At 26.8% G+C, this 27861-nt stretch overlaps 1 protein-coding gene across 1 annotated transcript in view; it reads left to right on the top strand.

The window, feature by feature from the left end:
- Positions 1-17801: 17801 nt before the first annotated feature.
- Positions 17802-27861, top strand: part of LOC107438210 (uncharacterized) — a 21405-nt gene continuing 11345 nt past the window's right edge. The window contains exons 1-2 of the mRNA XM_016050437.3: positions 17802-18060; positions 22887-23574. Of these exons, the coding sequence (XP_015905923.2) occupies positions 18014-18060; positions 22887-23574 (735 nt within the window). The 5' untranslated portion in view covers positions 17802-18013. The remainder of the gene's footprint in view (positions 18061-22886; positions 23575-27861) is intronic.

Raw genomic sequence — 27861 nt, 5'->3', positions numbered from 1 at the left:
GGTTTAACGAACGACACTATCTTTGATTTATCGATTAGTTACAGATAATAGATAATAGTAAATAAAGAAAATTAAATTTTTAATGAATGTTAAAAATCTTTCCTTAAAAAAAATGTTAAAATCTTTCCTCGGTTATTTCAAACGCTGAGAATTTAATAAAATGATTTTTCGATAAGAACTAAGCAATCTACTCGAATAAAAAATTTAATATTTTTGAAAATTTAAATTTTGAAATCTATAAGAGCAGTAATGAGGAATGATTGAAGAAAGCTTATCAAATTTATTAGACGTGTAAGGGAAGGTTTTCTATCTTCCTACTATGTACGATTTTGGATAAATAAAAACGAAGTAAATTGGAGACATCACAGCATTTAATATACACAATTATTTACAAGTTAATATAAAATATATAAATCCATTAATACTTTTACATCCCAATGTCTGGAACGTCAATATAGTAATTATTATTATTGAGTTGTCTTAGCAACGTTGTTTTTATTTTTCATAAAACTAAATATAAATGCTTGTTATGTTATTGCTCTTGCGCACCACAGACGATCATTTAAGATTCTCAAGTTAAAAAGAAATCTGTGGTAAAACTTTTATTTCGGATAGATTTGGTATCACTAAAGCTTGAAAGTAACTAAATCATGGTAGAATAGTAGGTGAATAAAAAGTTTTTGTTATTGACCTTACGGAGAATGGAATGACCTTACGGAAATGATGACCTTAAAAAACTATTATTACTTTTCTTTTTTCGAATTTTAGTCAGTTGCATATTTTATTTCGTGTAAGCTAAAATCGATAATAAAATAAATAAATAAATAAGTAAATAAAATAAAAATCAACTCCCTATTAAATAAATATAGAAATTAAATCCTTTATTAATGATTATTTATTAATTAGTTAAATTTTGTTATAACTTCTGAGATATATCTAAATATATTCATAAAATTAGAATTTATATTTCAGGTAAGATATTTATTGTTAGTTTTTTAATATTTCAATTGATACTTATTTGTTTCGAACACTTCCCTAAAAATAAAATTTGTTCCGACTAAAATATCATAAATATCATTAAGTGTCATTGTGCTACAGTGTAAAGTTTATTTTAAAGTTTATTAAGTGTAAAGCTGATTAGTTACAGTTAGTAAAATTCATTTTGCTTTTAATGAAAATTAAATACATAGTTAACAATTAAGTTCTTAAATAATTAATATTTTTGGAAACATTAAGAGTACACAGTATCTTAAAAATGACGAAATATGCCCCCCCCCCCAAAAAAAAAACTAACTTTTTTTTAAACATATTTGTATGGTAAATCCGGTTTAAGGACTTGACTACAAATTTAGATTTAAGATCCAAGTAGTTATGTTAGCAAAAACTCAAGAAATAAAAATCACTTAGAAATGTAAATCACTTAGAAAATATAAAAAAATATTAAAAATTGAGAAACTTATACAGCTTAAAATATCTTCAACATTTTTTAAGTAAACAACAATGACTTGCGAAATAATGACTTGAGAAATAATAACTCGCAAAATCGGCTTATTTTTTTTTCCAGTTAAAATCAAAAAATTATCCCATTGAAGAAGAATTTTTATTAGACATATTTCTTATACTCATTTCATTATTTTGTAATAATTTAGATAAAAATGAATGATAATTTATGGTTATGAAACACACCCTGGCATACTGATATCTTTTTCTGAGTTCAATGTAAAATTTTCCAAACACGGCTCACTTTCGAACGATAATTTTTTAAATTTGCACTTAGTTGCAGCTATTTAGATCTAAGAGAAACAGTTATACACCATTGAAATTTAATTCATAAAATCAATTATTGATCAATTTTTGAATATAAATGGAAAATAAGTTTTTTCGGATTTCATACTTTAGTATAAATCATAATTTAGTATAAATTCCGATAATCTAACAGATTTTTTAGTAACTTATAGACTGTTTTTTATACTTAAAAATACTAAAATATTTTTTTGATTGTAATTAGAGTTTCTGAAAAAAATATGTAAAAGGGGCAGTCAATCTGCGTCAAAAGATTAATATAAAAATAATTATAAAAAACAATGATTATACTTTCAGTATTGTTGCTGAACTAATTCTTTTTAAGGGGTATTGCCTAGTTATGAAAACATTGTATTCATCGAAGAATGCCCATAGCAAGAGCGATTTAAAATCCTTGTTATACCAGTCGTCTCCATTCCTAAGTCAGAACAATTTTTAAGTGTGAAGGGCAGGCCGGAAAATGATTTTGCTTTTGAATTAAAGAGAGGGTGTCACTTGGTCACTTCTGGCCTCTTTATTTAAAAGCAAGGAAGTTGAGCGCAAATCGTTAAACAGGAAACGCGAAGTGATTTGCAACAACCATATTAAACATTTTTGATTTTGCGCCAAGAACGGAAAAGAGCTTTCAATTTTCTTCAACAGTTTCTCTTAGATGGCATGCTTGAAGAATTATGGGTCCAATTCTCACCGAACAATTAGAATGCCATTAAGCAGCTAGAATCCCTTAAAAGTGATAAGAAAAAGAACAGGAAACAGTCTGCTTTTGATTATCTGAGAAGTTGGTTGTTCATGAGCTGAAATCGAAAAAAATGAGTTGAAGGCTTTAAAGAGATTAATAGTTTATAATCCAAATGAGATAAATTTGTGTAACAGAAAACATGCGTTAAAATGCACAGTTCACGCTTTTAAATTATTTCCTATCTAAAATAAATTATTTGTCACTTATAAATTTATCACTATCATAATTTGTTACTCATCCGAATCGATAATAACCCAGAAATTTGAGTGTCTGTTATAGGTGATTGATTCATGTACCACCATACATGGCAACGTTACTTTTAAAAAGTAACGAGTAAAAGTACAAGTATTTTTAAAAAAAGTAACGAGTAAAAAGTAAAAAGTTCTTATTTTAAAAAGTAACGAGTAAAAAGTACAAGTAAAAGTACAAGTACTAAACAAAAAAAGTAACGATTTAAAAGTACATTTCTAGGAAATCGAAAATTCAAAGTAACCTAAAATTTTATTGAATAATATTCTTATGTTCTTTAATGTTTTTGCAAAATTGTTGTTATTTATTTAATTATTTTTAATTTTGAAAGTTATGGATATTAATTTATTTTTAAATTCGGAAGAATATTATAATATAATTTTATAATATAATCGTATAATATAATTTTAAAATCAAATATAATTTTAATATCAAACTTTTTATGGATTTGCACGAAAAAGAAATTTTATCTATTGATTTTAATTTTTAGTTTATTATTTTTATTTATTTAAATTACCATTGATTTAAAATTGTTTTACTCTTTAGAAACGCGTTTTAAAAGCACAAACATAAACAAAGCAAACACGGGGTTTCAGATAGCTTTGTGATCTTTGAGCTAGTAAAAAATAATTGAATGTGCAGTATAAGTTGAAACAGAAGGTATTTAAACACGAACTAAGCTGTGAATGCATATATATTGCAATCACATTTTTTTTCTTTTTTTTTAAGAAAGCTTACCGTGTTTTAGAAAAAAAGTAACGATTTCATTCGACATTTCCGTTACAAATACTTTTACTTTTTCCCTAAAAAAGTAACGAAAGTACAAGTAAAAGTACTAAATTTAAAAAGTAACGAAGTACAAGTAAAAGTACGTACTTTTTACTTGTACCTGCGGTACAAGTAACGAAAGTAAAAGTACTGCCATATATGTGTACCACACAGGAAGAAATCTTAGAGCTTGTTAATAATCATAATATCAAATAATAATTATAAACTGTGTTAAAAATTATTACAAAATTGTTTAAATGTTCGTCATAAGGCATTTTCAACTTAAGGTCTTAGTGTGTTTTGGGAAAAGAAATTTTTTCTTAAAAAATAATGTATAGATGTTTTAGGAAAAGTCTAGGCATTATAAGTGAGTTTGTTACCCTTAGATTTATTTAAAATAGTTTTTGAATTAATATCATTGCGCAAGAAATTATGAAAAATTCCTAAATGTCCACTATATGATATTTTTTTCCTTAATTTATATTATAGTGTGTTTCAGACAGAAAAAATCTTTTAGAAAAATAATTTACAAAGCAATCTTGGGCATGTCAATTAGGTGTAGATTGATGACAGAATGCCATTTTTTGATTAATCAGACAATGCAAAAAACTATGAAAACGCATTTAATTTCCTCCATCTAAGATCCATTTAAAGAGTAGTTAACACCAAGAAACCCTTTCTCACTAAATAATATATAAATATATAAGGATATTAAGGTGTTACTTATTCATTTCTATCCTATTTCTTAAAATAGTTTCTAAATATATTAAGAAATATTTTCGTGCTTTTGGAAAATTTGGCACTTACTTATTTATATGGTAAGAGTTTAGAATAAATTTCATCGAGTCTAAAAAAAGGGTAAAATGTCTTCCAGATGACAGAACACACATTTTGTTTCACATAATGTGTTTTGGTCCAAAAAAGTTTCTTAAAAAATCTACAAATATTTTAGGAAAATGTATGGAAAATTTTGATTATTTGACATATATTGATTTATTTAAAACTAGTTATAAATACTTTTTCAAAGAAAACTTTTTCTAAAAACTCTATTAATAATTTAAGACATGAATGGGTATTATTGGAAAATTTGGCACCCATTTATCAAAATTTGGCACTCACTTATACCATGTTTTGAACAAATAAAACATTTTAAAAATAATCTATATATAATTTAAGGTACATTTGGTTATTTTCTGTCCTAATCATTCAAATAAGGGCAGTTTAGAATAAATCTCACAGTGAAAAAAAAAAAAAATTACAAAATGTCCTCCATATGGTCATTTACATATTTTACTTTATATAGCATGCTTTGAACAAAAAATATTTTTAATTAAAATAATCTATATCTAAATATTTTACAGAATGTCTAAGTATTGTTGGGTATTTTGTCGCTCTCTGATTCATTTAAAATCTGTATTAAGTGAATCCCACTTGGCAAAAAATTGTAAAAAAATCGTAAATTGTTCGATACATGATATTTTCAATAAAGTAATCAAAAAATAATTTCGGGGGTGTCGGTACACTTTCGGAAAATTTGTGGCCATTTATTCAATTAAGGGCAGTTTTGTTAAGACATCACAGAGCAAAAAAATAATAATAAAATTTGTAAAATGTTCGCCACCACTACAAATGATAATGAAATTTTAAATATGCGAATCTATTACGCATTAAGTAGATTGTAAATTTATCGAATTTTAAGAATTAATTTTTAAATAGTTATTCGTATTATGATTTAAGAATGGCAGACATTTTAGATTCGTAAAAAGTGGGTTTGCAAAATTATTGTTTTCTGACCACATTTATATGAAGACCTTTTAACGTCAAGTAACCAAATATTTATTGTAAATAAAAAGGTCACTCTTAGTAAGTATACAAGTTTTATTTTAAGAAAATGGTCAAAACTCGAAACATTTTAGAACAAAAAATAAATTTGGTTAAAATTTTTCGAACTTAACATTATGTCAAATATGGTATGAAATAGATTTTTCTTAATATCTACGATTACTCAATGATATTTTGATTATAAGCAATTATTAAGCAGTCATATAGTGATATAAATCATGATAGTATCAATTTTATGCATTTCCTCGAACATTAACTTGCGCTAAATTTGTTTGTAAATTGTTCTTGTTTTACAACATACTACGAAAAATATGTAAATAATGACTTCTAAAATATGTTATTAAAACAAATTTCATACTCGAGTGATTATATGCATAGATTCATTAAACCAGGAACAAGGTATATGCATTTATTAGTTAAAATCTCAAAACAAGTTTTGAATGCAGTGTTGAAATCGAAAATTAGTTGCGAAAAACTCATATTGTTTAACGGAAGTCATTTTTAAAGTATATTTTCTTTATTTTATATGATCTGTTATCATTTAAGCACAATTATGAATAAAATTTCTTTTACATTAATATCAATTAAATGCAATTCAATTGTTCTCACCAAAGCGAACGCATTCGTGTCTGGCTTCGATTGAAAAATTTCGGAATGCTCTACATTTGAAAGACAAAGAATTTTATTTAAGAAAAAATGATAAATACAAAAGGCGTGAACCAATCATTATTTGAAAATGATGAATCAGTTTTCTTTCCGATTTTATTTCTTTTATCGGAAATTGCTTTCCGGTGTTTCATTATCAACAGAAATAAACTGCTAATGTTTGAAATTGTTGAAACAAAACGTGAGCTATAGCTGACACAAGAATCATAGTTCGTGATGTTTCGTAAAATGTAAACAATAATACTGTGTTTAAAAACAACAACTTTTATATTGCTTACCTTTGAAAAATACTTATTTTTTTCACTGCTAGCCTATTATAAGCAATTCGTATCATTTCATTTATTAAAGGAGGTCACATGCTGAATGATGTTGAAATTAAATTTTTATTAATACTTTTAATCGGATGCTAATAAATAGGAATTATTGCATTATAAATTAAATTTGATAACATTTCATTAAATAAGAATAATATTTCGAGAAGCGTCTAAAACTTGATTCTTTTTACTTTTAGGTATTTCCACATAATTTATTACAAATGAAACAGAATATATTATTTATTAATTGCACTATTCATAGTCATTAAGTAAGAAGCTACCTAAAATAATGCAATGCTACAAATATATCTATCGTTTCCCTGGATTAATTTTTCTTGCTTCAAATCTGCTTTATAGAAACTGATTGCGTGCTGAAGGTTGCTTTCCTGCACAAAAACTATAAATCTTAAAAATGTGAAATTTTATAAATGTCTAGAAAAATGTACTGGAAGCACAATGTAATAAAAACAACTTAACGTTTGATAATAAATTTGAGAATTGTTAACCGTTAAATTTTTGTAAAAAATATTACGAAAACTACTTTGCAGATAACAGGAATACAATTACAGAGTAGAAAGCAGGAATGCAATTACGTGCTGAAAGGGCCATTTTCATTTATGAACTTATCATGAGTTTTTTTTTCTTTCGAAATTCTAGTTCATTTGATAGTAATTGTAATTTTAAATACTTATGAAGCATTTTTTCAATTTCTTTTGTTTTAATTAATTATTATTTATCCTTCTTTGTTGAAATTTTATTTAACCCTCTCAAGAATTTTATTTTTAGTAAGCTCGTGCTTGACTGAATGTAAAAAAAAATGTAAAATCTAGAAATGTTTGAATATGTGATAGTATCAAGATAGTCGTCGTTAAATCGTTAAAATCTTAAACGAAGATGCATAAATCATTCGAAAGCATTTATTTCCTTTCCTTTTATTTACTTTTGTTTGTTAAGTTTTTTTTTTCATTTGCATTTCAATAATTAAATTCAATCACACAGAATTGTCTTTCTCAACTACATAAATTTTACTCACATGAGATCATCTTCTAAGCTGTCAACTTGATTTGATATACGCTTCTATTAATTATCAAATGCCTCTAGCTAGAGTTCCAAGAAGAACATGCTTATTTGTAGCAATACATTAGTAACAGAACATAACATTACTCAATAAGAAGCATGGTTCCTCAAAATAAGATAGTATCTTATATTGAGTAACATGTGGCATTTCATATTAAATACTAACCATGTTGCATGAGAAATGCCACTTCACAATGCTAAAAGTTGAGTTGAAATTAATTCGATTATACTAATTTATAAATATTTATAGCAGTACATTAGTAACAGTACATAACATTCCTCAATAGGAAGCATGGTTTCTTAAAATAAGATAGTATCTCATATTGAGTAACATGTGGTATTTCATATTAAGTACTAATCATGTTGCATGAGAAATGCCACTTCATAACGTTAAAAGTAAGAGAATTATCATATTAGGTCAATTATTTCCAGAACTTTCAAGCAGATTTTAATGAAATTTGTTATGAACACTGGGTGATATTATCTTAAACAAAATAATAATTATTAGATAGTTTGGAATTCTCACGCATGATCGTAAGTAACGATTATTGGAGTCGAAAGGTATAAAATAGTGGTCAGAGAATGGAAAAAATGGGGTTGGGGGGGGGTGTATTTCCCAGTCTTTTAGATATGTAAGTTTAACAAAAAAAATTTATACTTAAAAAGAAAAAATAACTGTTAAGAATTTTTGCGATTGCTCTCACTTACTCAGCATAAAATTAACATTAAGGNAATGAACTTTGAACTTAATGATCTTTCACCACTTGCCACGAAATACATGGTAGAGATAAAATCTGCTGAAGGTGCTGAATCCGAGCCGAGAAGAGACTGGACGACGAGTTTTAGAGAGCGCCACCTACAGAATTTCTAGTGGGACAGGACAGGCCTGTACTTTACGTTTGTGAGTGAAGATGGCAACGATGGTTGTAGCGTCTCGACAAGTAATTTGAGAAGCAGATGTGGGTCTGTTAACGAGAGAGATGGTGACCGGGGCTTAGGCCTCCGGTGTGTGTGTGTTGAAAAGTACGTTGTTTTGTTGAAAAGAAAATTTTGCCGGAATGGCAATCTCAATACATCATTTAATGTTCCCTTTTAATGAAATATCAGTTTTACAGATATTATTTTATTATAATTGTATTTTTTTACACCGTCCTTTTAATTTTTTTATTTTTGGATCGCCTATTGAACCTTCATGTGTTTTCACGAAATAAAAGATTGTGTAAGTTAACTTATATTTTTGTCGTTTCTCTTTTGCTGAATATATTGTTTTTTGATTTTTATTCTAGCTTCCTTATTCAAAATCTTAATTGTTCTTTTCCAGAGATAAGATGAACTAACCACACTAATACGTCTTTAACACTGACCACCACGTGTGGAGGTGCATTTTAGTCAGGGTTAACTTTAGTTTGATCAAGGGATCATAAGATCTACTAATTTTATTTCAATTTATTTAGTATGGTTAAATTTAATTAAATCAGTATTATTTTTTTTTCATATACTTGTTGTACCATAATTTTAATTTTAACATTAATTAATTTAAGCATCATTAATTGATGTACCTTAATAAATTCATTTTCCTAAATGTTATTTTTGGTACCTTATTATAATAGTTTAACCATATAACTTCAAACCCCCAAAGTTTAATAGTAAGTTTAACAAAAAAAATTTATACTTAAAAAGAAAAAATAACTGTTAAGAAGTTTTGCGATTGCTCTCACTTACTCAGCATAAAATTAACATTAAGGGGCTAAAACTTTGGAAAACTCTCCTGACCATATTTTCCAGATTGCAGATAATCCCCTATAATTTGGGGGGTCAGAAGTCTGAATCTGTCGAAAAAACGTATGTTCATTCAGAGAAAGTAAATTTTCGTCGTGGTTGAAAAAAAAAAAAAGTCCAGACCGGCTGGCTTTTATTTAAAAGAAATCCGTTTTTTTTTTTTGAAGCCGATTTTTTTTTTGGCTTTTACTGACTTTTATAAAAAGAGCTATGAATTTTGGTGAACGTCTCACATATGAACATGAAGAAAAAGCAGAAATGTGGATTAAGGAGAACCTTCCTGACTTTTTATCTGGATTATTGAAATTAAAGATAAAGAGCTCAGAAACTTACTCAGCACTGTTATTTTCAAAAGATATAATTGAACAATTTCCAGCAAAAATTGGTGAAATTTAATGAAAAAAGAAACATTAAAAAAGTAGACATTGCCTGAAGACTTTTGTAACTTTTTTTTAAATCAAATTGCATACTTGTCTACCATCTTCGGCTACTATAGATGGCTCCACATATGCGGAATAAAATTCACATCCGCTTAGAGGCTGAAAAGTTAGTTAAATTGTATAATTTCTATAAATATGAATCAAATGAGTGGTAATTAAGTATGGATCTTTGAAATCCGTGTCCGTTGAAAAAAAAGGTTGTTTATTCAGAGAAGGTACGTTTTTGTGTCTGATTTCGTAACTTAAAATATCGTCTGCACTTATTAATTAGAATATTTGAAGTCACCCCCTCGAGTCATTAAGATTTAGTCATAGAACGTGAAGAACCGATCATTAGATCAAAAGTTATTCAGGGCGGTCCGTTTTTTTTTTCTTTTTTTCTCACTGTATATTGTTGTTAAGTTTGGCGAATTGGCACACTGGCTTGATATCTATCATGTCAGTCTGTGTGAAAAAATAAGCTATCACGATATTTAAATTTCAAGGAAATGTTATATCCAACACTTCACTCGATTGTCTGATGTTGGCATATCGATCCGGTTAATCCAAAATTTGAACTATGCATTTTAATACTATATATATATTTTGCAGAAGTAGCAAAAATCAGCGATTTCCTTAGGTCTTATCAAAGAAAGACCCCTTAAGGTACATCTATAGTCTTAAGTTATTTCTTTCCTTCCTTTGATTCTCAAATTATAAGCATCAGCTATTGTTTACTTTCCGTCTGAACCAACTTATTGAAACCGCTAGATCGTTGACCGCTAATTTTATTATTTCAATGGTCAAAATTTATTCGTTACTAAGTTAGTCTTCCAATTTTAACAAATTATTCATTGAGCACTATAGAACAAACTTGCAATCAATTTGACAATACCATATCATTATTCTCATGTATGACCTGAAAAACATAAATTTGATTCGTATAAATCTGAATAAAAAGGTTATTTGTATGCAAATCGAAGAGAATAACAATCTCCGAATTCTAAGAATATTTGTTTTATTCATTCAACAAAAGATTATTATTGTGATTTGTAAATATAGGAAATTTTTCGAAGTAAAACTATTTATTCATAAAATATGGAAGAACTGTTATTACTCATTATTCTTCGAGCTAAGTAATGTGCGGAATTTGATTTATTTTTTAAGAAACAAATGTGAAAAATATACTTTTTGCTTGGAAATTAATTTTAATATTGCTCAAGTAATTTCTGTTCAATGTAATTTCTGTTCTGTATCATCTATAAATAATTCAAACAGTGTTTAGGTATTTCTTAATTTAGGGTTATATTTCAAGTTAAATAAAATAGTTATTTACGTATAAAAGGAAAAAAAACAAAGGTATTAGAATTCAAATAATATTTGTTTTACAAAGAGAGTTTATAATTGTGATTAATTTACAGTAAAAATTGGTTTTAGTGGCAAAATATTGCGGAATAGTAACTAACAAAATTTATTTATTCAGATGTAAAAATAGAATTTAACGATTCGAAATACCTATAAGGAAAAATATTTTATTTATTTCTTGCAGATTTGTTTTAATCCAACTCAAGTAGTTTCTTTGATCTTCCAGTTAGAAAAATTATTGTTGAATTGTCAAGTGATAGTAAGAGATTTGAACAATATCAAATGTGTGTATATAATGTGAAATGTATAAATTAGTTTAAATAATATAAAGCGTACTATTCGTGCGCAAACACTACTAATTTTTTTTTGAAAAAGCTAGGTACAGTGCGCAATATAAAAATATGAACCACCCTGAATAATTGAAAAATTTTTAAACACAATAATAAAATATGTTTTCCCAAATATAATTTCATGTAAATTATAACTTTTAGTAAATATTTATATTTTTTATATTTAATAGTTTTTTTATCTTTAATAATAGTTATAATATTTAAAAATAGTTAAGAAATGGTTGCATTGTAGAGTATGCAATTTTTTTACATCATTATAAATAATGCAATTTTAAATGTTAAACTACAGAATTTGTGCAAAATTGGTCAAATAAATCCTGAGAAATCGAATTTTGAAAAAGTTGTATTTTTAAAATTCAATTTCTCGGGAATTCAACTATTCGACTGATTTCTTGTAAATTTAGTATTTTGCGGTTTAAAATTGCATTCTTTAAAATCATGTAAAAATATTTTACCTTAAAATTTAAACATTTTTCGATTGTTCATAAATAAAATTTTGGGGGTCAAAAATCCAAATCCGTCAACAACAAAAAAAGTGTATTTATTCAGAGAAAGTACGTTTACGTGTCTGATTTCTTAACTTTAAACATCGTCTGCAATTATTAATTAGCATATTTGAAGTTACCCTTTCACTCCGAGCCATTAAGATTGAGTCCCAGAACGTGAAGATCCGATCCTTAGATCAAAGGGCATTTAGGGTGGTTCATTTTTTGGCTCTCTGTATATAACTAGTTCTATGTTCCATAATTTTTTAAATTTAATATTTAAGTTTTTTTTTGTTATTCATAATTCATAAAAAAATTAAAAAGCAACTTTTGCGTCGAATTAACAAATTCGATGTGGAAGAAACCAGTAAAAAGCATATAAGCATTGATTATACTCCAATCATAATATCACAATTTTTCAATTTTTATGGTCTACATGTAGTGCTGTATTATGTGAATATCTCTCTACTACAATTTCTAAAGAATTAAAATTATAATTAAAATTTTTAGTCGTTAGGCATTTTAAGTCAAGTGAAAAAAGCATACGAACGTGATCAGTGTCAAAAGCGTTAACCTTTGTTTAAATTTACAAAACTTTTTCTCTATAAGTAACATTATTCACAAAGCACATTTCAAAACTTACTACATCATGTTAATGAATTATTAGTTTAAGGAGATGTGCTATGATTAAAATATGTTTGACACTGAAAATATTAAATTTTGAAATTTTTAAACCAAAATTGAGCCAAAATTTTTTTTAACGTTAAACTAAAATTTACTGGCTTTTTGATTAAATTATTTGAAAAATATTGATATTAAAATTTGGAAATTATTAAATATTTCGAAAAATATCGAGATGCAGCAATATACCAAGCAAATAAATATCAAGTTTTGATTAAAACTCACAACTGAAGAGAAATTTCCAAAGAAAGTATTATTTCTTGAAATGTAGTTTACGTGAATGTTTGAGCGTGACGAAAGTTGCCCTGTTATCAGCTCTCAAAAGAAAAAGGATAACAAACTTACACTTTCCTTAAAAAATAAAGAACACACCAAGTTTTAACCATTAACACACATTTTAAGATCATGACAAATTTTTTTTTAACTTACCAGATTTAACTTTTTTTGGCACACCATAAGCGACTGATCATTAGTAAAATGTGCTAAGAGTGGTATTCAAAACTATTTTGTATCATTTCTTTCCTAATAGAATAAAAAAATATCATTTTTTATTCAAGACGTCTTCATTTGCAAATGATATACTTAAGGGTTTCAATTCTCTCAAAAATAGGCAGCTGTTTTTTTTTTTTTTTTTTTTTTTTTTTTTNTTTTTGTTGTTGCCATTCATTAGCATTGAAATAATTTCGCTCTCTTTTATATAACATATCTTATTTTTATCGTCTGCTTCTATTTTTATACGAATTGCTGCCAATCGTAAAATAAGTAGATTTTCTTGCTTAAATTGAGACATTTTTACTACTAAATGACAAAAATTATCATAAAATAATCCTTTAACTCAAATTTTATACAATTTTTTTTTTAGAGTTTGTATTATTTTTTAAAACAGTACAAAAAGTTCTTGTAATGACTTTTCAGAGTGAGTTAATGAAATTTAAAGAAATACTTAAATATATAAATAAGTAAATAACTGGACTAGTAACGATATTTAGAACATTTTGATACTAAGAAGATAAAGGAAACAAAATTCAGTTTCACGAGGTTTAATAAATTCTTATCAATATTACTACTATCATTTATTTGTACGTATTTGTCAATAAATCTAATAATAAATAATGAAATTTATATTATTTTTAAAGAATTGGATGCCTGAAACTCGTGAAGACAACTGAAATCAGCTGGTTGTGTGTAAACAAGACACCGTGTTTTCGCTACAGCTATTAGGCTTGGCTTATTATTACGCTGAATCAGTTTTCGTTTCAGATATATTTGAACTTGAAATCACAGAAATCCCTTTAAGAAACATAAAACTTAGTTGCACGATGCTTCCAGATTCTACTGAAACCTTCGATAATTTGTAATTTTAAAACGATTAATATTTGATTTAAAGTTAACAACTGATAAATTTGTCTCATAGTACTATTTTTCTTAAGATGAAGAAATTATCCAGACATATAAGAAATTCCAGTAAGAAATACAGATTTCAATTCCACCATGTTTCCCGATTTTGAACTGAAATAATCCATTATTTAAAATCTTAAGACAATTGATATTTAATTTAAAATTAATAACTTATAAATTTGCTTCATACTATTATTTTTCTTTAGATTAATAACATTAAATTTTTACGAGAAGTGTAGAACTAAATTGTCACGATATTCGCCCAACTGACACATTTAAAAAAAAAAAACAGGAATTCAAGGTTTAAAAATAAATAGTAATAATGAAAAAACTTACTACAGAGTATGAAAATTTAAAAAAATATTTATTTCAAAGATCATCGGTCTACTTAAAAAGAAATTTTTTTTAATGTCCCCTTTCTCCAGTCGAATTTCACTTAAGGTTGACAATTACCAGTTACGCAACGTTGTGCCTCAAATAAATATTTGTTCACGCTATAAATCAGTGATCGCAATGATCATTGACAATTGATATAATTTATTGACATGTGCAGACGAAATCTTTGAACCGCTTTAAATGCCGAATCAGTCCGAAAGCAGAATAGGACTTTGCTCGAGTAACCTTTTTAGCGATCAAACGTCTTGGGAAAAGTCACACAGCATTCAATCAAGGGAAACCGCCCAAAAGGCGACGAAATGCACGCACGCACTTTCTATCAAATAAAAAATGAAAACTATTTAAATGAAACTTGAAATTTCAACAATGCTGTTTTGAGATCAATGAACCATTGCAAGGTGTTGGTATTTCTATCAATATTTCAACATATTCTGTTATAATAACTAGAAAAATTGCAATTTAGAAAATGTAAGAAACCAAATATTTTTTTTTGATATGCTGTTTAAAGTGATTTATAGTATTTGTTAAGGAAGAGCAAACCAAAGATACAAGGTTCATATGTGTGCAATGAGCTTAAAAAAAAAATCGAAGGAAAAAAAAACCGACCACCCTGAATAATTTTTGATCTAATGATCGGATCAACACGTTCTAGGACTCAATGTGACCTTGAATATGTTAAATTAATTAGTGCAGACGATATTTTAAGTTATGAAATCAGACACAAAAATGCACTTTCTCTGAATAAACATACCGTTTTTTTTTTTTTTTTTTTTTTTTTTTTTTTTTTTTTTTTTTTTTTTTTTNTTTTTCATTTTTTTTTTTTTTTTTTTTTAAATGAATTCGGATTTCTGACCCTCCCAAGTATAGGGGGTAGCCACAATCTGGGACTAGTTTAAATATACGACTTTTTTAAAATTTGATTTCTCAGGAACTATTCAACTGATTTCGCACGAAGTTTGTATTTTGCCATGTAAAATTAGATACTTTAAAATGACAAAAAAAAATTATACCATAACACTCAAACTTTTTTGACAATTATTAAATAAAAAAATAAATATTCACTAACATTTATTTTCTGCATCTTTGAATAAACGAATTTTATAACTGTGTGCAAAAATTTTTCAATTCGCTCAAGGAGTTCTCGACTTTATGCTGAAATATGCAAAAAGTGAAATTAAAATTGAGAGTTTCAAACTATGACTTTACCATATTTCCAAGATGGGACTGAATGAGCTGGAAAAAAAAAGTTTTTCATTCAGAGAAAGTACGTTTTTTGTTTGATTTCGTAACTTAAAATATCGTCTGCACTAATTGATTAGCATATTTGAGGTCACTCCTTGGAACCATTAAGTTTGAGTTCTAGAACGATTAAGATTGAGTTGTAAAATTAAATACTTGAAAATGATGTAAAAATTTGCATATCTTACAATTCCAATTTTTTCAGCTATTATTTAATAAAAATAATAAAAAATAATCAATATATACAAAAATTTATTTTTTTGGTGGAATTGTCTTTGGGTAAGCAAATTTTATCATTATATGTACAAAAAATTTTCAATTTGCTTGAAACGTTCTTGAGATATGGCGAAATACGCAAAAAGTAAAGTTATATTAAGGGTAAAATTATATTAAATTAACTTAGGACCGTTTCTCTGATCAAACTGTAGGGACCATATTTCTCAGATTGCGGCTACCCCCATATATTGGGTGTTAGAAGTCCAAATCTGTCGAGAAAAAGGTATGTTTAGACAGAGAAAATTACGTTTTTTTTATGTGATATCATTACTTAAGATATCATCTTCACTAATAAATTAGCCTAATTAGTTCGAGTCCACCTCTCGAACCTGTAAGATTGAGTTCTAGAATATGAAAATCCGATAATTAGATCAAAAGTTATTCAGAGAAGTTCTTTTTTTTTCACACTGTACATGTGACAAGCAGCAGACCGATATTTAAAATTATAATTTATTTCCAATCCATTGCACTTGTTCTACTACGTATTAAAATCTTCTTCAAATTTTTCATTTCAAACTTCATAATAGTTAGATTAGCCTTGACTAGATAAATTTCTTCTTATTAATAAAAAAAAAAAGACGCTATTATCATAAGATCATTATTTTCCCCTTTCATTTGTGTGTGATTATTTTGAAAGTTAATTTTTTAAAACTTTTGTTGATGTTTATAAAGCATGAGAAACTTGATGTAACATAAATATTTCACTTCTTTATTTATTTAAATGAAAAACATTCAATGAAGCAGTTCAACAACACCAAGATTAAAAGCAAAATAATCGAGACTTTCTTGGCCGTTAGTTCTAGCATATAAGTATAATTACTGATGCTACACGTATGGTCCATTAAACTCAATTTGTATTATAAATCTAAACTTTCACTATTATTTTTTAACAATTTGTGTCAGGAAAAAAACATAATAAACTGTGACTATATTTTTATGAAGAAAAAAAAATAATGTTTAAATTCCTGCTTTATTTACTAATATCATTACGTTACTGTTTTAACAAAATTTTCACAGTAGCTTAAAATTATTTCTTTCAGCTTGGTTACTTATTATAAATCAGAATTTTAGGCAGAACTTTTAAATATCCATTATTTTTTTAATGTTCAAAGTAAATACATAAAATAATGAAGAAAGATTTGATTTGAAATTAGATTTGATTCCTTGCAAAAATTTCAAGAATTATTAAAATTTAAATAACTTTTGCAAACTAAATAAAGTAATCTCACTTCCTTGTCCTTATTCAATTCTATTTAAATTTTAGAATTGATACTAAGACTTTATCGGCACATTTTTTTTCTTTGTTTTGGGAGAAAAACCCTCAAATTTTAAAATTTTCCGCTTGAATTTGGTGCCAAAAATGCAAAACAAGCTCATGGAGAAAAACAATAAGTGTTTCTTTCCTCTTTGTCGCAATATGTGTTTTATTGGCTGTTTTAGAAAATGTCAAATTAAAATTTAGATCACTCTTTTAATACTTTTTTACTATTGATATTTAACTTGAATTGGTACTTTCATAGGATATTGTTTTATTAAAAACCATTTCTTTAGGTAAGTTATTGTAATTTCTAACACAGAGAGAGAGAAAAAAAAAAGAGAAAAAAAATTCTCAAAATCTCCACAATCACTTAAAAATGAACTTCAAATGAACGAAAAATGAACGACATTAATTAGAATACGCCGAATGTCAAACGATTAGTCTGCTACAAAATGTCAAATCACCAGCTTAAGTCAACCAAATTACTTTCCAAACATAATTTAATCCTCTTATAACATAATCAGAGAAGTCCACCCAATGTCACGCGGAAACATAAGTCGGATTAAACTATCACTTAAAAACAAAAACTAGTTTTGTAAATCAGCAAACTATTGTCCCATCTCCAAAGTTGTCAAGGCACCGGTTCTAAGCTGGACCATCTGTACCCTATACCCTTTCCTCTCCCCTCTCACATATTTAATAAGAGGAACATAAACGATAACGTTCAAATTCATGGTGAACCCTTTAATTCAATGACGTCACGAATCCACCTATAAACTTGGTGAACCAGAACGAATTTTCTTTCGCCTTAAAACTGTAGTTTTTTGTATTGTGGAGAAGTATTCCTTTTTGGAAGAATTTGGGGAAACTATATCGTTCATTTGATGCAAATAGTTCTACTTGGAAGACATGGGTAAATTAGCGTTTCTTCTTTTGGCTTGCTTATCGGTTCGGTGGTAAGTGACATTTTTAATTATTTTATTTTTGAATTAATTCATTAGAGTTAGTGGCATTGCTTTATTAAAAAAATTATATTAGGAAAATTCATTAATAAAAGCTTAAAAAATTCATAGAAAAACGTTCATACATTAGTTTATAATTTTCCCTGAAAACTTTAATAAAATGTTAAAAATTTGGTTAAAACTTTTGATGAATAAATTAAAATTAATAAATTTACGTTACAATAAAAAATAATCTGCTTAGCGCTAATTGATAAATTTTTTTCAAAACATAACTTAAAAAAATTATTAATTATTAATTATATAACTATTTTTAAATTATGGTAATTAAAAGCAAATTTTAAAAAATTGCTGAGGGAAAACTTCTTGAATCAGAAAACGAATCTAATTTACAAAAACAGAAAGAGACAGAAAAGGTAAATTAACAATTAAAGCATTAAATCAAAATGAAAAAGCTCCTAAGGCAGCTAAAACCAAATTTGCTTTATTTTAATTTAGATATTAAAAAAGAATCTAATTAAAGTAGGAAAAAACAATAAAAATAAAACACACATATCTTTTATTTTTATTGCTTTTTCTTGCTTTAAATTTTTTTTTTGAATATCTAAAAGTGAAAACTTCTTTTTAATTGCCTTTTGTTTTCTGATGTAAGTCAAAATTAAGAAGCTATGAAGAACAAAACTGTTAAGTTTTTTGTGTAAAATATTTAATATTGTATTTTAATAAAGACATTACTTTCGGAAGAAAAATTTCGTGTGCTTAATTTTAATACTATGGTATGAAAATTAGCTCGTTCATACCGTATTCATACATTGGATCATAGTTAAGATTAAATCTTCATGCTATGGTATGAAAATTAATATTAAATCTTCTTTTACTTGTAAGATGTTTTAAAAATAGCATTTTAAAAGTCACTTTTCACCGATTAATTTTTCAACGTACAAAATGTTTTATTAATATAGAGTGATTATTTATTTTTCTGATTCGATTCGATTATGATATATTCAAAACTGAGAAACGTTTTAAAATTTATCTAATGCTTAGATTTGTGTAAATAAACTAATTGATATAAATTGTATTGTAAACTATTCTGAAAATTCTACATCTACACCGTGACATAATTTTTATTAAGTATAAAATTAAAAACTTCTGAACTTCTTCTTCCCGAGATTTTAAAATTTTTACATAATAAAAGACACAACTTAAAGAAGAAAAATATTCTTTCGATATTAAATAACAATGTATGAATTTCTCATAAAATAAATCGAAAAAAAGAAGAAAAATGTTCTTGAGATATTAAATAGCAATCTAGGAATTTCTCATAAAATAAATCGAAGAAAAGAAAAAAAGTAATGTTCTGGCTATATTAAACAACAACATATGAATTTATCATAAAATAAATAGGAAAAAAAAAGAAAAGATTTAAAAAAATTACAAAACTGAGGGTGGTATAAAGTTTTATTTCATAAAATTTAAAGCATAATTAGTATTAACTAAGTTTTGATTGACTTTCATTTAAAGAATATTATATTACAAATTGATAAAATAAAGTCATTTTTGAACAAGTGTGCAAAACAATTAACCGTTAATTGCAATTAGAAAATATTTAATTGTTTTAATTACAACTAAACTTAATTTTAATGGGTGCAATAGCCGTTTATAAAAATTTCAAGCCGTTTTAATTACAATTTAAAATTTCGCTAATGGTTTTAGATTTAAAATCTTCAAATATTAAAATTTTTTCTTATTTTTTAATGAATAAATATTTCTATAATAGTAATACAGTTTTGATAGTACTTCTATACTTTACATGAATAATTAATTTTTACTATTTTAAACTTTTCGGTATATTAATAATTTTCAAAGCACTAATATTGTTGAATTAAACTCATAAACATACAACACGGCGAAAAAAAGTCCGGTAAAATTACTTTTCTCTTACGTAATAATATTTCTGGTAAAAAATTAAAAAAAACATAATTCTGGTAAATAAAACCACAATATACGGTATTTCGAGAATTCATTTGGCAATTTCTCCGTTTATATGGTTATGATTTACGAAAATCCTAGTTTAAAAAAATATAGTTCTTATTACCTCACATTTAGTAAAAAGAAAAGAAAAAAAAACTGAAAAGTAAAATTGATCAAATAAATGTTTTTTATACCATATTCTAAGGTATCATAATTAAATTACCGAATTTAGCGAGAATTACCAAATTTTATCACACATTATAAAACCATATATTTTCGTTAATTTTACACAATAATTTTACATATTAACGAAGCGTTTCGGAAAAAATTACCGTGTAACAGAACTATACTACTTTAAAACTTAATTACCACCACGCCATCTTGTGGCGAAACTTTTGAGTTGAACTGCGGCAACCGATTGGAGAACATCTCCAAAATAATCTGTCCGTTTAGTGTTATGTGAGTTTCGTTTTGTTAATATGTTTTTTTTAGTAATTTGTAACTGTTTTCTGTGCTCTGCTAGTAACTATATAAATAAATAATTTCAGAGCTAGCCCGGTATTTTGTTTTCTTATTGTTTCTTGGAAAATGGTTACAAATTTTGGCGCCCAACGTGGGGCCCGAACAGAATTTTTGTTTAAAATATTCACTTTATTTTGAAGAGCCCGTTTTCAAAATTTTAGTGTTGGTTGCTGGAGATCAATTCCATTTTTTAGGTTAAGACTGCTAGTCTTACATATGAAGAGTGTGGCGGAATAAAACACAGTGGATGATTACCACGAGCAATGCTTCTAGCATTTCTGAAAGCTTCTTCCTAAGGAGTTAAGATAAGATTCTCGGCAAATATCATGTATCAGCCCTAACCCCATTTCAAGAACTTGTAACCATTTTCCAAGAAACAATAAGAAAACAAAATACCGGGCTAGCTCTGAAATTATTTATTTATATAGTTACTAGCAGAGCACAGAAAACAGTTACAAATTACTAAAATAAACATATTAACAAAACGAAACTCACATTACACTAAACGGAGAGATTATTTTGGAGATGTTCTCCAATCGGTTGCCGCAGTTCAACTCAAAAGTTTCGCCACAAGATGGCGTGGTGGTAATTAAGTTTTAAAGTAGTATAGTTCTGTTACAACCGAGTTTCTTGGTGTTCCCGTAGAGCCCGAAACACTGCAAATTTTGTCATATTCTCGTAGTTTTGACCATACTTTTTTTCTCAGTGTGCAAAAAATTTGGTCAGTTGCTCCAATTAAAAGGAGTGTTTTTTTTTTTTTATTTTTTTTTTTTGTCGAGGTAAGAATTATAAGCCTCACAATCAAATTTCCATAATCTTTTCAAAATTATCTTACTCAATTTCTCTGTAATCTATCTTACTTTATAACTTTATATCAATATCAAATGAAAAATTTTAAATTATAAAGATACACTAAATGAATAAAATAATAATTTAGACACTTATGTTCAGTTTTCGAATTGTTTAAGTGAAATATTTATAACAGGTTTATGTTAAGTCCGTAGAAAACTAGAATATCGTATCAATTTCGTTATAAGTAATCTGTTTACTTAAGATTTAAAAAGTTAAACCCTCAGATTGGTTAAGAAGATAACAGAATACAATAACAGAATACTTCTTAGTATTACTACCNTCATTAAAATTGGTTGATATTTTAAAAAAATCATTTTGAACCTGAAGTGTCCCCTTAAGATTTAAAAAATGAAACCCTCAGATTGGTTAAGAAGATAACAGAATACAATAACAGAATACTTCTTAGTATTACTACCATTTAAATCGATTAAGTAAATTTCTCTAATCCGGTACAATAATTTATGTTGGTTTTTTAAGACAGCCTTTAATTTATCAAAAAATAATTTTTTACATATAAATCAGCTTAACAAGCTGCTTTTTTTTAAGAAAAATTTATAAAAAATTCTCGTTGGGAATTAGTTTTGCAATGTCTGCTTTAAATCGTAATTATATTAGAACAAAAACGTCTCGTTTTCCAAGCACCTCATGGAAAAGTTTTAACGAATTTTATTATTTTTTAAATACTTTGGCCTTCATATGCACATTAAAGAATATTTTCCGAAAAGAATAAGCTCTAAATTCATATAAGCGATTAAGATATCACGCATTTTGTCTTGAATTCCATAAAATTGGCTTCCTCAAATTTTTTAATATTTATACAAGCAGAATTTTTAAAACATGTTCAGCATATAAATGCTATTTATGTATGTTATTATAAAAAAATATTCACAAATGCAAAAAAAAGAAAAAAAAGAAAAAGAAAAAAGAGCAGTCGTTATATGGAGAAGAAAAATCTATTTTTAAAAACGTGAAATGGTGTATTTCTAATGCTGAATATTTAATATCTGAAGTTAATTTATGATTATGTTTATCATAAACTGTGACTTTCCATACATAATTGCGAATCTCAATTTTATTTTCTTAAAAATAGCTCAATTTTTGAAATCCTTTAAAATATTCTTTTCTAGTTTGCAAATAAATTTCACCAAAATTTTTCTGATTAAATTTTTCTAATAAATTTTCTAAGAAATTATGCAAGATCTATGTGAAAACTAAGGATAAAGGAAAAATAGATTTCCTGGTGAGTAAAGTTTGCAGTAATCCCATACTTTTCCATAGCTTACAAAATTTATAAAATTAATTTTTTTCAACATCTAATAAAGAGAAGAGAAAAATATCATCATTGATTAGGACAAAGAAAAGTCATAGATATCCTAATGGAACAGTCCTTACAAATAGTTACGTTCTACTTTGTTTAACTCAATGCTACTGTAAGAATAAAATCCCATTATCCTACATAATATTTACTTCATTTTCAGCGCATGGTCTTATTACCAAAATGCTCCTCAACCATATCAACCAAGAATCATCTATCGCCATCACATTGCCCCATATCAACCTCGTGCCTCATATATGCAGCCGGTGATGCTTAGACCACCAGCAATGCCATACGGAGGCATACCCGTCGCGTATGGTCCTCCAGAACTACCATTCCAAAGGGGTGCAGCAACACCAGTATCCATGTATTTACCACAGCCTCAACCACAACCTGTGTTTACTTCTATACCATATGCACCAGCGGCTGCTCACGTGCACAGTTTCTTCAGACAATCTCCTCCTCCACCAAGAACTCCAAGATATCCTCTGAAACAAATGGTAAACCCCTTCCAAAGTGCTTTCAGTCAATATCCCGCACCATCTACAATGTTTGGAAAGATTAAGCCATTTCTTTTTGGCAACACTGGACCTAGATCATTGCCTCATCATCCTTATTTTCCTAACATGTACCCACCACATAATTTCATACCAAACAGACCTTTACAAAACAGGCCAGTTTCTCATCTCTCCTTTCCAGTTTATCAGGAATCTGGAAGTTCAATGAAATCGGAAAAGTCCTGCTCGTGCTCATTACATGTTGGAGAATTAACTGTCTATAAACATACGGATGTGAGGTCTTCTTACTCTTGCACGGATTTGAAGGACTGTAACTCCTTTTGTACAAACCTGGTAAGTTTACCATCTTTATATACATGTTATTTCTTTCTTTCCGTTTCTTTTTTATCATTACATGGGTAAGCTCACGTGCTTATACTTGTTTTTTTTCTTCCAATAATGATTTTATCGTTTGTAAAAAGATAGCAAATTATTTTGCTCAATTCGCAATAACATAACAAAACTCATGGGGGCATGATTTTTCTGGTTTGACGTTGACAATTAATACAAAATTTGCGATTGATGTATCATTATTAAGTGTAAGGGCGTTTACTCATAAAATTATGTCCGCTTAAGTTTGTTAGCATTCCGAACGGCTTTAAGTCGAACGAACTACATTTGTGTAAACAGATTTCTTTTCAAATGCTAAATACACTGCAAAAAATTAGGGATCAAATTGCGGTATAAAGTACCAGCACGTTGGTGCATCATCTGTAAAATCCGTTTTACCGTAAAATCCATTTTTACTGTAAAATATTATACCGTAATTTTCACACTAGTATTCATTTAATAGAGTGATTCAGTGATTTTACGGTAATTATTACTGTAAAAATTTCGGTATATCAGAGTTTTTGTTCCGTAACATGTTCCGTTAAAAATGGATTTTACGGTAAAAAGTACCGGCACCCTGAGTGCCAGTACTTCTTCTAGTAATTTTATCCGGAATTATTTACAGTGCATATTTTTTTCAAGTGATAACTATTTCATTAAAAGAAAAATATTTAGAATACAGTAAACGATATCAAATATCATCTTATTTAGAATGCCCCATAGCCACCTTTTTAAATATATAAATTGATAGAAACCCTATCAAAAATGAGGTTATAAAAGGTATAAAAATTAGTATTTAAATGAAGAAGAATAAAAAAAAAACTCTATCGAAATTTGACAAAGTACTATGGTTAAGGCGGGCATTAAAACACCGAAAACTCTTTTATTGCAGTTAGAAATTTGAAGCTGTGTTCAATAATCACTGTTCAACTTCTCTCTGTTTCCCCTGTAATTAAATAGGTTTTGATGTTTTTAATCCTGCATTCCTAATAGAATGATCTGTCAAATGTTGATTAGCTTACGTTTTTCTTAGCTTTAATCTTAGTTTGCGATCTTCATTGTCTTCGTTTCTTTTTAAATTTTACTTTTGAAGAAATTTTTAAAAATATTCATTAAGGGCGATGATTACGGTGCATCCTATATATTTCAATTGAAAGTCACTGTTATATTTTTTTCATTTAAATAAATGAGGTCATTGCGTTTATTTAGGTCTCTTTCAATATATTTTTAACTGAAGTTTTAGATTTTGAACTCCGTAACACTTTTATTTTCTCAATTTAATTAAGATCTTGATAAGAATCACTTTGTTGATGTCAAAATAAAAGAAATTAAAACAGAAATGAAGTTTTAGAAATGAAAAGGGTATCACACTTGATTCAATTCAATATTAAAAGAGAAAAAAAAAGGAGTAAAATCTTCGGAATAAAAAAGATATCACTTGATTAGATTTATCTGCAACTTTTTTGAATGGAAAGCATTTTCATTGAAATTTTATTAAGCCTAAATGAATGAATTTTTTTAATTCTATAAAAAGATATTAAACAATTGACCTCATTTGTTCTTCTCAATAATATGTCCAAAATCAGGAAGCGTAAAGAAAAAACGGTAGGAAACGCCATTTNAAAAAAAAAAAAAAAAAAAAAAAAAAAAAAAAAAAAAAAAAAAAAAAAAAAACGAAAATTGTGCCAAAATGGTAGAGTTAGCATCGTTTTCTTAGTTTCAAAATTTCATAATGAGGCCAAATAGAGTGCATTTTTATAATTAGTTATTTATAGTAAGATATTAAAGAGCAGTTAGAGTAGACCTATAAGCCAATATTAACCCTTTGACGTAAACTTTTTTAACATATTTCTCATACTTTTTTCTTAAATTTATTAATTAAAGTCTAAAATTGAAAAATATTATATTTAGCATTTTAATAATTTATGGCTATAAAATGAAACACCGCCGTCTTTTTCGGCGTTAAAGATAAACTTTTCTACACACTTCCAAACAATAATTTTTTAAATTTGCACTAATTTGCAGTTATCAAGTTTAACATCTGAGAGAAACAGTTATTGAATTTTTTTTAATTTACAAAATCGATTATTAATAAATTTTTGAATATTAATAAAAAAAATTTATAATTTTTTTTTTCAAACTGCATTTTTTGGATTTTATATTTTAGTACAAATATAATTTCCATAATCTGACAGATTTTCTTAGTAACTACTGGACAGAAAGAATTAAATATTAAAATAAATTTTTGCTTGCAATTAGAGCGCCAGAAAAAAAAACATATGTAAAAAAGACACCGGTGTCCCATTTGCGTCAAAGGGTTAAGATAAAAAATTTGAGTTTTGGAGAGAAATATTTTAACTTAAACCAGCTAATATTTTAAGTTAATATGTTTAATTGAAATTATTTTTAATTAGAATATGCATGTAGTTTTAGATTTCATAATTGTTTGGAATAACATCATCTGAATTTTATAAATTTTTCAACTTACTCCAAAAAAACAAAAAAACAAATTGATTTAAAGTAGTTTTTTAGTTGGTTTTACGACATGATAATTACGACATTAGTGAAGTTTATTTTATTTACAATGTGTGCGCTTTTTTGAAAACATCGAAATGCAGATTCTAAAAAAAGTTGTATGACATATATTTAGTGTTTAAATAATATCTAGTATACTTTTGTCTCAAAATTTTCGCTACCTAGATGATGTTTAATTAAAGCTAGACAGTGAATTTCAAAAAAATGTGTTTAAAATAAATTAAGAATCAAGAAGTTTCCGCGTATAGCACTTAACTCATTTAAAAAAAAAATTTTTTTTTTAAAATTAACCTTTATTGTTAAAAAAGAATGGGTGAATTATTTAAGGAAACATTCTAATGACATTAGTTCCAATATCTTTGCTTATCTAAGTAAAAAAATAAAACCGAGTTTTTTACTAAATAGGTTAATGAACAGTGTTCCCTTTTATAGTTAAAAGAAATTTCGTTAATTCACTTTTTCACACTAGTAACGCTAGATTGATTTTTCAATATTATTTTTTACCACACTTTTTTATAAGAACCTTTAAAAATCGATTAAATAATGTTCACAGATTTTAAAAACTGTAATGTTGCAATAAATATTTTGTAAGCTAATTGTAAATGTGGGGAAGAAAGAAAATTATTAATGAAATTTTACCTAAAAAACCTGTTTTTTAAATTTTTTTAAAATTTTTTTTTCTTTTAAGTTAAAACGTCCCTAAAATTACTAACTAAAACTGAATGTAAAATTTAATGGTTCTGAGCCGGTATCAGCTGTACCTAAAAGTTATTACTTAATTCATGTACACTGGTCAAACTGTGTTAAAAACTAAATCTGGCGTAAAAGGAAAAACAAATTACTGGACATCTGGCTGGCCTGCAACTCACCGTAGGGAGGAAACTTTCCGGGGGAAAAGCGTTAGAGAAAAGTATTTATTAATGAATTTTAAAACTATGCGAAATTTCAAAACAATATTCGAATGATTGAGTTGAAAGCCATTGTTTGAAGGCGAGTAAATTAATTAATTAACAAACATAAATTAATAAACACTAACTAATCACAGCTAATTTATTTACTACTTCACTAATTCTTTTCTCTTTGAAAATGAAGAAAAGTATTTGCAAGAGGTTTAATGTTGTTATTTTTTTAATTAAAATAATTCTAAAGAGTAGAATATCTAAAAATAATCTAATGAGTATTTTTTAAATTCATTTTGTACATTGGAAAAAATGCGCTGTCTCACAAAGTAAATAAATTTTTGAAAGTGTATACACGGAGAACAAAACAATTCTAGTAAAATGACCGTAGTGTATAATAAAGTCATTTATAATAATAATAATACCGTAAACCGGGGCGAGTCTACCCATTTTTTCAGTTTGTCAACTTTCAAGTGGTCAAACTTTTGTAAAAGAAAAAAGTCTTTTAATAGGTGTTTCGGAATCGCTATTTATCCCTCTCTAAAGCTGTGAAATCTATTTTAGAAAATATTAACAGTTACGCTGTTACTGTATATTTTTATAGAATTGCTGACAAATCTCTCGTATGGGGCGAGTCTACCCATTCTACTAAAATGAATGTTAACATTGTAAATAATCAAATTTTACTATTAAATTGTTATTTTAGTTACTATATAGGATATTTATGAAGTAAAATTCATAACTTTATTATATATTCCATTTTTTTATTCATAAAATAACACAAATTGAGTATTTGATCGATTATCACATTTTGATC

The sequence above is a fragment of the Parasteatoda tepidariorum genome, chromosome 8 (genome assembly GCF_043381705.1).
Source record: "Parasteatoda tepidariorum isolate YZ-2023 chromosome 8, CAS_Ptep_4.0, whole genome shotgun sequence".
Taxonomy (NCBI): domain Eukaryota; kingdom Metazoa; phylum Arthropoda; class Arachnida; order Araneae; family Theridiidae; genus Parasteatoda; species Parasteatoda tepidariorum.
The sequence above is the reverse complement of the archived record's forward strand: the minus strand, read 5'-3'. Positions and strand labels throughout refer to the sequence as shown.